At 26.7% G+C, this 11,936-nt stretch overlaps 1 protein-coding gene across 1 annotated transcript in view; it reads left to right on the top strand.

The window, feature by feature from the left end:
• LOC108775612 (aromatic-L-amino-acid decarboxylase) overlaps positions 1 to 8,331 on the top strand; it is a 9,096-nt gene extending 765 nt beyond the window's left edge. The window contains exons 2-9 of the mRNA XM_018542029.1: positions 2,207 to 2,443; positions 2,906 to 3,139; positions 3,867 to 3,996; positions 4,182 to 4,442; positions 4,716 to 4,833; positions 7,183 to 7,273; positions 7,403 to 7,603; positions 8,032 to 8,331. Coding sequence (XP_018397531.1) covers positions 2,243 to 2,443; positions 2,906 to 3,139; positions 3,867 to 3,996; positions 4,182 to 4,442; positions 4,716 to 4,833; positions 7,183 to 7,273; positions 7,403 to 7,603; positions 8,032 to 8,331 — 1,536 coding nt within the window. The 5' untranslated portion in view covers positions 2,207 to 2,242. The remainder of the gene's footprint in view (positions 1 to 2,206; positions 2,444 to 2,905; positions 3,140 to 3,866; positions 3,997 to 4,181; positions 4,443 to 4,715; positions 4,834 to 7,182; positions 7,274 to 7,402; positions 7,604 to 8,031) is intronic.
• Positions 8,332 to 11,936: the final 3,605 nt, after the last annotated feature.

The raw sequence follows: 11,936 nt of genomic DNA, 5'->3' as shown, positions 1-11,936 counted from the left end.
ATATATATATATATATATACAAAATTACATAATTTTACACAAAAAATATTTTAAATTAAATAAATATAAACTCTATATATAAAAAAAACGTTATAACTTATGATGAATATCATAGTACATACAATTCATTAAATAAATTAGAACAATTAAAGAGCTAAGATCCAGTTATATAATAAAGAACGTTTAATTTAAAAACATAACAAAAATAATTACAATCGTTTCGACGTCGATCGGGTCATTCTTAATGTTACAAAAAATATATTATAACAAAATTATTGGAAATCTATTGCTTTATCGTGGTATTCTCGTTTTTCTTTTGTCATAATCTTGTAAGTCAATAAATTAAAGTGCGGGTCGGTGTGCTCTTAACCCTTCAATTATTCTAATTTGTTTTATTCTTACAGAGCTTACAATTAATTAATATAACTGCAAATTTATAAATTATCTTATATCTTATATATCGTTCAATTAGAATTAAAAAATTTAACAACCGTTTAATTAAAGGAAAATATCAGTTAAAGCAAAAGAACATTTTTAGAGCACTAAAGAAGAATCGCTTACTCGTTCGGCAAATTTGGTATGATTACGGAGAAAGCAAGTGAAAGTTTTCTGGGTGGCGGTATTTAATGTTAGAGGACGGTATTCAACTGAAAACACTTCCGAATCATCCATCGGCTCGTGCGTTTATCTCGAGTCGTGCAAATCGATTAGTTAAATTTTTGTCGCTATTGCGTTGTGTTTGATGGTGACAGCGAGATACGAGTCTCGGATTTAAGTGAAAGATTACTGCTAGACGATGTTTATGGTGTATACATAGTGAATTTTCGCTGTTCTGTACAACAAGTGACGTGTAGATCGTAAAGGTACAAGTTCCACAATGAATCATATGAATAGAAATAAAATAAATATTTAGAAATGAAAATATTCGTCTTGAAAATAGAAAATATCGCAAGATTTTATTAGAAAATCCTTAGATTTTGTACGAAAAATTTTTCTCTTTGTTATTAAATTTATAATGTCAAGTTATACTTAATTTAAATTATTTTTAATAATTTTTATAATTTGTATTGGTTACACCATTGTCCTACTCAGTATTTAAAGAAATATATAAATATATGTTGACTCTAAAATTTAATTTATTATTTGTAAATATTATATATTATAATATAATACAGATGTTATTTATTTTAAAATTAAGTCATTCAATCATAGAAGTGGATTGATTTACATTTTGACATACATGAAAACTAACATTTGATGCTTCATGATGTGTGATAAGGTCTTTGGCAAAAGATTATAGATCTCTTACACATCAGCAATCTGTGTTGTTTGTTTACGTTTAATAAGTTTAGTTATAGCGAGCAAACCAGTCGGGCTTTAAATGTGAAACTGTACAGTTGTGACTATAATATAAAGATATTATTTTATATTATTAGTGTTGGTTTGCATTTTTTAAACTTAATTCTTTTTAGGGACGATCAATAATTTTTGTAAAATTAGTTTTTGAAGGTGGTTCTTTTCAGATAAGTAACAAACGTGTTAAAAATAACAAAATGTTATTTAATTCGAAGATTACCATTGCTACTTTGATATAATATAGTTTTGCTACCAAGCATTTGCGCATTAACTGTTTCTAGTACATAATGTAATAGTGAACAAAATTGTGTTCATGCTTTATGCTAATTTTTACTAAAAATGTAAAGGTGCGATTGAATGTTGTATTTGTAATAGGACTGCGTTTTTGGTAAAAATAACGATCGGAGAACGCACCTCCAATATACTAGATCTGGATACACGTTGTTAAAATCATAATCTTGAACAATATTCAAAAGATTTTAGCAGTTATAGTTCCTTATTGGAAATGGATCTTTTAATCTTCACTTTTCTATTTTTAAAAGTTAAAAAAACACTGATTCAAAAGAAGTGCTAATGTAACATAAATTATTCAAAGTTTTAAAACTGTTTTATACAAATTGACAAGTTTAACAAAATTTAAATCAAAGTAAAATAATCTTGATAGCTATCATAAAATTTATATATTAATGTTTACACAGTACAGTTACATACAAATCGCGGTCGCAAGATAGAAATTTACTGCATAAGTTTAATTTTAACGTCAAATTCAAAGTTGCAGATCAATTTTTTTCATTATTTTCATATTGCAAAAATATTAATTAATACAGATTTTTCAACTCGTTGATTACAGCGCGATTGGCGTTGCGTGCTCTTGAATTTAAAAAATATGGACTCAGCGGAATTCGTGGAATTTGCCAAAGCGACTATAGACTATGTTGCGAATTATACCGATACTGTGAGAAGCAGAAACGTATTGCCAGATGTGGAACCAGGTTATCTCAGTAAGTTATTGCCTAAAGAAGCACCGCAAAAATCCGAAAAATGGCAGGAAGTACTCAAAGATGTGGAAAGATGTATTATGCCAGGGGTAAATTTTTAATTCTTTTTAAATATTTTCTTTATATAAAGAATGTTGTTATGTCACTTAAAACTTGCATGTAATAGTAAATTTTAATATTTAATAGAGAGTTATATTAAAGTTAATAAAAATATAATTCTATTCAGAAAAATAAAAAAAAATAATTAATTATTTTGAAATATATAGTTAGAAATAATATATTTAAAAAAGTACTATAAGTAAAAAAAAGAAAAACTAATAAAATTTAATCAATAAAGAATAAATACTATTGTTTTGTATTACTTAAAATTAATTTCTTTTTTGTTACTTTTCAGCAATTTGTTCTTTGCGATAATCTTGTTGAAAATAGCCTTGTAATTTATTTTGCAATATTAAAATAAATTTTTCTAGATTTATAGAAAAAAACTGATGTTTTATACAATATTTTGAAGAAAAAAAGATAAATTTTATCACTTTCATCAATATGTGCAGGTAACACATTGGAACTCGCCGCACTTTCACGCGTATTTTCCAACTGGTAATTCTTATCCGTCTCTCGTCGCTGATATTGTGAGCAGCGCGATTGGATGTATCGGTTTCAGCTGGATAGCATCTCCAGCTTGCACCGAGCTCGAAGTCATTACGTGCAATTGGCTTGGACAGATGTTAGGGCTTCCTAGCGAGTTTTTGAATTGTAGCAATGGAACAGGTGGAGGAGTCATCCAGGTAATAGCAATAATACATATAATTATTTATACATAATGAGATCAGAGATTCCTTTTTTTAAACAAAGTGCATAGAATTACATGAATATTTTTAATCTAATAAGAAATTGTACATTTAATCTAATGCGAAACTATATTTTCATTTTGGAAATTATCACAAAAATAATGGACAAACGGAAATTTTCATCCAGCGGAAGTCATATTTTTAGACTACCGTATTCATTTTGATTAATATACCATGAACAAAAAGATAATTAACTGCTTTTAATTACCATAAAAAAATATATTCATAAAAATCTGTTTATCTTAAAAAAAAAAAACATTCTTAATACTTTAATAATAAATAATAAAAATTGTTACTATGAAACATAAATTGTTTATATCTTTATAGGAAATCAATAAAGTATCTATCTATTGATAAAATATATTAAAAATCATAATTTTAAATAAAATTTGTAGCATTTTAATATTATATGTATTTTATATATAAGCAACCCCTTTATATTATATAGTATTAAGCAATCTCTGTCAAAGATTATTATATATATACACATATTTTAATTAAATTTCTTTTACATATATTTTCCATTGAACCCTACTTTGTATATCTTAATTTTATTAACATACTATTATTATACATAAAATATTATACGTTTTAATATACTTAATATTATATTCATTAACATTTAAAAAATATAATGACATTTTAATTAATTTATTAATTTTAGGGGTCTGCTAGTGAATGTACATTCATATGTCTATTAGCTGCGAAAGAACGTACAGTGCGTCGAATGAAACAACTTCATCCAGAAACAGATGAGGATCACATCAGATCTAAACTAGTCTCATATACTTCCAGTAAGTATTAATGAAAATAAAAGAATTTTGAGACACAAAAAAAAATGTATGTGTAATATTACAAGTCTAATTAAATTGTATTAGGTATATCGATTTATATTCTACAGATTAAGTACGTTAAGTTACGTTTTTGCCAGTTCTATACCGAATATTTTTATAAATATGTTTTTTTTTTACACATTTAGATCAATCTAATTCTTCAGTGGAAAAAGCAGGAATTTTAGGATCACTGCCAATGAGGTTGCTACCAGTGGATGATAAGTGCTCTCTGCGCGGAGAAACTTTAAAGAAAGCGATACAGGAAGATTTGGAGAAAGGCCTTATACCGTGTTATGTCGTCGCTACTTTAGGAACTACTAGCACCTGTGCCTTCGACAATATCGACGAAATAGGACTAATATGCAAAGAATATGATATGTGGTTGCACGTTGATGCAGCCTACGCGGGTAAATATAATGCAATTTTTTTTTTATAATAACTATATTTTTCATTAACTTTTTATCTTTTTGTCTTATATATTTGATATAATGTATTACGTCAATTGTTAAAGTATAATAATAAGAAAAATTATAACTATTATTGAATTAACTATTAAAGAGAAAGGATATTGGATTCACATTATTTAATTAATTACCAGCCAAGTTTGCAGTAGTTTGCATTTATTATATAATGTAATAACATAATTGATTTTCTTAATTTATTTAATATTATTAATTTAGGTGCAGCATTTATTTGTCCGGAATTTCGATATTTGATGACCGGCATTCAATACGTGGATTCTTTTAATATAAACGCGCATAAGTGGTTACTTACGAATTTTGATGCTTCAGTAATGTGGTATGTATATTAATAGCATTACAAACAATAAGTAAAAATAATTTAGTCAAATTATTTAAGTTTTGTCTTTGTGAATTTTTTCTAACTAGTTTCTTACCATATTTCTCATGTAGTAAATAAATACTTTTTCGATTGGATGTATCGGTTTCAGCTGGATAGCATCTCCAGCTTGCACCGAGCTCGAAGTCATTACGTGCAATTGGCTTGGACAGATGTTAGGGCTTCCTAGCGAGTTTTTGAATTGTAGCAATGGAACAGGTGGAGGAGTCATCCAGGTAATAGCAATAATACATATAATTATTTATACATAATGAGATCAGAGATTCCTTTTTTTAAACAAAGTGCATAGAATTACATGAATATTTTTAATCTAATAAGAAATTGTACATTTAATCTAATGCGAAACTATATTTTCATTTTGGAAATTATCACAAAAATAATGGACAAACGGAAATTTTCATCCAGCGGAAGTCATATTTTTAGACTACCGTATTCATTTTGATTAATATACCATGAACAAAAAGATAATTAACTGCTTTTAATTACCATAAAAAAATATATTCATAAAAATCTGTTTATCTTAAAAAAAAAAAACATTCTTAATACTTTAATAATAAATAATAAAAATTGTTACTATGAAACATAAATTGTTTATATCTTTATAGGAAATCAATAAAGTATCTATCTATTGATAAAATATATTAAAAATCATAATTTTAAATAAAATTTGTAGCATTTTAATATTATATGTATTTTATATATAAGCAACCCCTTTATATTATATAGTATTAAGCAATCTCTGTCAAAGATTATTATATATATACACATATTTTAATTAAATTTCTTTTACATATATTTTCCATTGAACCCTACTTTGTATATCTTAATTTTATTAACATACTATTATTATACATAAAATATTATACGTTTTAATATACTTAATATTATATTCATTAACATTTAAAAAATATAATGACATTTTAATTAATTTATTAATTTTAGGGGTCTGCTAGTGAATGTACATTCATATGTCTATTAGCTGCGAAAGAACGTACAGTGCGTCGAATGAAACAACTTCATCCAGAAACAGATGAGGATCACATCAGATCTAAACTAGTCTCATATACTTCCAGTAAGTATTAATGAAAATAAAAGAATTTTGAGACACAAAAAAAAATGTATGTGTAATATTACAAGTCTAATTAAATTGTATTAGGTATATCGATTTATATTCTACAGATTAAGTACGTTAAGTTACGTTTTTGCCAGTTCTATACCGAATATTTTTATAAATATGTTTTTTTTTTACACATTTAGATCAATCTAATTCTTCAGTGGAAAAAGCAGGAATTTTAGGATCACTGCCAATGAGGTTGCTACCAGTGGATGATAAGTGCTCTCTGCGCGGAGAAACTTTAAAGAAAGCGATACAGGAAGATTTGGAGAAAGGCCTTATACCGTGTTATGTCGTCGCTACTTTAGGAACTACTAGCACCTGTGCCTTCGACAATATCGACGAAATAGGACTAATATGCAAAGAATATGATATGTGGTTGCACGTTGATGCAGCCTACGCGGGTAAATATAATGCAATTTTTTTTTTATAATAACTATATTTTTCATTAACTTTTTATCTTTTTGTCTTATATATTTGATATAATGTATTACGTCAATTGTTAAAGTATAATAATAAGAAAAATTATAACTATTATTGAATTAACTATTAAAGAGAAAGGATATTGGATTCACATTATTTAATTAATTACCAGCCAAGTTTGCAGTAGTTTGCATTTATTATATAATGTAATAACATAATTGATTTTCTTAATTTATTTAATATTATTAATTTAGGTGCAGCATTTATTTGTCCGGAATTTCGATATTTGATGACCGGCATTCAATACGTGGATTCTTTTAATATAAACGCGCATAAGTGGTTACTTACGAATTTTGATGCTTCAGTAATGTGGTATGTATATTAATAGCATTACAAACAATAAGTAAAAATAATTTAGTCAAATTATTTAAGTTTTGTCTTTGTGAATTTTTTCTAACTAGTTTCTTACCATATTTCTCATGTAGTAAATAAATACTTTTTAAATTTCTGAATATCTTTTGTATACTCTATAATAACAAAATTAATATAGTAAATATATAATTTAGATAATTTATAAAATATTCAATATTATATATATATATGATTTTAGGAAAATAAAATTTAAACAATTTGTCAAATTAAATAAAAATAAGTTCACTTATGTAAAATAAAAATTTATAAACAGAAATTATGGTAATGTTTTATGGAATATAAATTTATATTTATAAAAATTTTATTGTTCTTACTTTTAGGGTAAAAGACTCGAGACGACTTGTAGAAACGTTTAGTGTTAATAGAATATATCTTTCGCACGACAAAGAAGGATTGGTACCGGATTATAGAGTAAGACTTTATCACTAACATAATATTCTTGTCATAATAGATTTTCTAACAATTTAAAATATTGAAGTATCATTAAATGTATTTAATTAAAAATGTTCTTCATTTTATTTAAAATTTTCTGATACACAGAATTGGCAGATACCATTGGGCCGACGTTTTCGTTCTTTAAAATTATGGTTTGTCATGCGCATTTATGGAGTACAAGGTCTTCAAGAACATATTAGATATTCCATAAAACTAGCACATCTTTTCGAAACATATGTCAGGTCGGATGATAGGTTCGAGATAGTCACTGAAGTCATAATGGGTCTTGTCTGTTTTCGTATCAAGGTACATATGTTTTTTTACACAAGTTTTTTTATCAAATTTATTAAAAATTATTTTATATATTATAGTAATATATAAGCTTTAAAATGCTTTTTTAAACATTTCGATACGATAATTTTTGACGAAGTTATCCTATCTTAAAGTTTACCTATTTTTGTAGAGTGTAACAGGTGTTGTATTAATTTTGTTGCCCAGTGTATATGTATGTATATAAATTAAACATTATCTTTAATAATAGACTTTTTATTTTTGTATATTTATAAATTTCTATTTAACTCAAATAATTAATTAATCTCCCTCGTGTATGTTTAATTTATCAATTATGTTTTTATGTAATATTAGAATTTTGATTAGTGTTACACCTTTAATTATAAATTAACCGCAAATTATTTCAAAGATTTCTACATTTATAAGATTATTTTTCTCTTTAGGGTGATAACAGTTTAACAAAGGAACTCTTAGAGCGTCTACAGGCTACGAAAAAGGTTTATCTCATCGCCGGCACGCATCATCATAAACTTGTGGCTAGATTCGTCGTTTGCAGCCGAACATGTCGGGAAGAAGATATTGCTATTTCATGGAATGAAATACGCAGTCAGGCAACAGAAATTTTAGAAACAAAACTTAATAAAGAATCAATTAAGAATGGTGTAAAATTGAAGGACGATATTGCAACAAGAATAGTAAGTTTGAACTTAGAGTCAAAGAAAAGTATGCAAAAAATATCGTAAAACTAATCTTTCCTCTGTAAAATTTCACGATCGGTTAATTACATGCTTTATTTTTTATGGCTTTGTAAATTCTTGATTGAAAATTAAGAATTCTTATATGTTAATTATATGTGCAGAATCTTATATCAATTGCATAATATGTATCTTAATAGCATAATCTAAAAATTATATCTAAAAATTAATTATAATTTTTTTTAATATTATTATTGGTGGTTCTTTATTATATTTTGCATTTTAGCATTTTATTACTTAAGAGTGTACTTATATTCAATGCAAGTAATTACAGAATGCGAAACTGCACAGGAAATCAATTTTTAGATACAATTCACTTCTGCCCGTTTCTATTAATGCAACAACTTAATTTTAATCTGGGTCCAACTAACTTTTATCCTTTTTTAGTTCAAAAAATTAGAAAAAGATGAAGAATAAGTTAACTTGAGATTATAAAGTTACTCTACATTAGTAGAAAAGTATTAATTTTACAAATTCTTCAAAGTATTTAATTGACCAAACAAGAAACTTTTGTTGTTACATTAATCTTTCATAAAGTTAGAGTTTTAATACTATTAGGTTTTAAAAACCCGATAGAGTTTAAAACATCAAATTTACCATACATGAAAGAATTCTGCGCTGTTTCTTACTTGTAAGTTTATAAGTCTGTTTTTTATATTTGAATTATTGTACACTTTTGAAACTTAAAATGATATAGGTATGTGTTTGATATTTCTCGCTCTTTCGACAAATATCAGACTGTTCTGGTGCAAGAAAAATCACAGAAAATAAATCACATGCTTATGTAAGATGACAAACTAAAAAAAAAATTTTAATGCGTGTTTTATGTGAGCTTTGAAACACAATACGTCACCATCGAAATGCATTGGCCGGCGCTACGTCAAATTATAAGATTATATAATCGCCAATATTTTCGCGCAAATAATTGCTATGTATCAAGATAATCTTGATCTTGTTTCAAAACTAAGACTGCTCACAATCAGTTGATTGCCATGTTAAACATTATCCCCGATGGAATTTCTTATTTTTTGGCCACCTATTTATACATATACGCATATATATAATATATAGCTAGGTAATACATTCTAATTTCGTGGTATACTCACTGAGAGTATGTATATATGTGCACACGTGTTGACCAAACAAGATCAGCTTAAAACTCTTTTATCTCCTATTATCATATACAAAATAATCGAAGTGAAAATTCTAGTTACAGAGGTCTATAAGATTTGCTTAACTCAAACGATTAGTTGGCAAAATATCGTCGTTCATAAGAATAAAATTAATTTTGTTTCTTGAAGTTTTGTTTAAAAAATTTTCATTCTAGATCATTATTTAATCAATGATAGGCGCATCTTCGTATAAAAGAAATTATACTAAAATGATCTTATTCACATTTCAGAAATAAATAGATCTAATCTTCCAATGAGTGACAAAAACCATCATTTTGGATGATTAGTTTGCGAAATATTATTGATTGATTAAAAAAATGAAAATTATTTTGCCTCAAAAACTTTTAATTATTCTATGAAGCAGAAATTATCATTTCTTTAAATTATAATAATTTAAATCGACTCTTATAAAATTATAATATTAAAACTGCTCTCGCGTTTATAACAATATTACATAGAACTTTTATTTTATTTTATTAAAAAATGATTAATATTAATATTATTTATTTCTCTCTAAAAGTGAATTAGTATATTCTAATATTACAGTTATAAGCTAATATATTACAGTTATAAGTATAGCACTGAAGTCAGTGATAATATACTGATTCACTTTTAGAGAGTTGATGCTTTTATGTATCTCAAAATAGAAATTGAACTATTTATAATAGATTAACTTAAATAATTTTTGTTCAATAAATTGTCTAAAAATGTAATAAAACTGCGAAAAATGGTGTAATTGTAATTTATTTTCTGTATAAAGTATTGATGAGTAATTATTTTATGTAACATTAACAGAATCATTAATAAATGTATACATAAACAAAATAATAGCCATATTGTTTTTTGACTAATAAAACCCCGTCTACATAAGTCGCAGCATGCAAATAAAGTGAATTTAGATTTCATTTTGTACAAACCCTGTGGAATGATAATGTAATGATGTCGTTATCGTCTATCAAACCGATGTTCGTAAAAAATGTTCGCCCACAATGATGTGATGGCGTCACCATCTTCAAAAACATAAGAATATTTCTATCTATAAAAATCGGTTTCACCTATTCACTTACATTCACCAATATAACGGCACCAATCACGAAGAAGACCGCTTATGAGTCGGAACACAAAGATTGTCGTAACTGTTTCCGACTGAATCGTAAGTCAACGCAACGATCGGTATAAACATACGTCGTATGCTGTAAGGATCTTTATAACAATTATTGTTAACTTACGACTCTGTCGAAAACTGTTACGTTAATCCACGACAATCTTTGTGCTCAGGCCCTTAGTCTCCACTCTGACCTAGAGTCACTCTACACGCAAAACGCATTTCGCAAATGCGGACGCAATAGTGACGTTTCTTTCCGGTACACGATTGACAGTTGCTTTTGCATTGTAACAGAATGTATATTAATGACTATTTAGATATCCACGAAATATGATCTTCGCTTTATCGGTTATTCGCACGATAGGGTACGATATACAATACGTACTATCCATTTTCAACCGAATAAACCTTAGAAAATGTGTAATGCGTCGTCTACAATACATGGAGTAAAAAGTAAGAGTAAGAAATTGACCAATCACAGTCGAATGTGAGAAGAATAATCAATTGTTATTGGTCAATTTCTTACTCTTACTTCTTACTCCGTGCACTGTAGACGACGCATAATCTGATATATTAGACGTTATAAGAGAGGAATAAATGTGGAATAGTAAATATGTAGGTTATTTAATTTTTCAATTCATATATTTACATCTTATGTTTTTAAATTAATATTAACTTTTCTCACAAATTATACATTTTTTAAAATTAAAAGATATTCCAAATTTTCTCATTTCTTTTATTGTTTTGAATTAGTTGCACAAAATTTTTTAAAAACACAACAAGAACTCTATAAAACAACGAGAACTTTTGCAAATTGGTATGTACATTCAACTATCTATTACTATACAGAATTGTTTTTGTTAAAGTAAAGAAAATCGTGAATTGATTATTATTCAATTATCATTAATATTGTAAGTTTACTATTAAGCCAGCGGCACATGATGTTTGTTTTCCTGCTGGATTGCTACCTGGATCAGATTTTTGCCATAGGATTGGCTGCGACTGGCACTGTCAGCACCGCAACTAATACAATGGCAAGATTTTAATCTAATTAGCAATCCAGCAGGAAAACAAGCATCATGTGCCGCTGGCTTTATACATTTTTTTACCAATTTAAATTACAATTAAAACACTATCATAATAAGTATAATAAAATATATCGCTCAATAAATGCGAAAGATATCAAAACAATAGACAATCGTAAATGATCGAAATTGTTTATTTGTAAATGACATGTTTTTCTCTTGGCAACTCGTGTCTAAATTATATATGTCTAAATTTCCAAGCAATTATAATAACCACCTTTTTATAAATTA

The sequence above is a fragment of the Cyphomyrmex costatus genome, unplaced genomic scaffold (genome assembly GCF_001594065.2).
Source record: "Cyphomyrmex costatus isolate MS0001 unplaced genomic scaffold, Ccosl1.0 scaffold302, whole genome shotgun sequence".
Classification (NCBI taxonomy): domain Eukaryota; kingdom Metazoa; phylum Arthropoda; class Insecta; order Hymenoptera; family Formicidae; genus Cyphomyrmex; species Cyphomyrmex costatus.
Note: the sequence above shows the minus strand (reverse complement) of the source record. Positions and strands in the feature narration are given on the sequence as shown.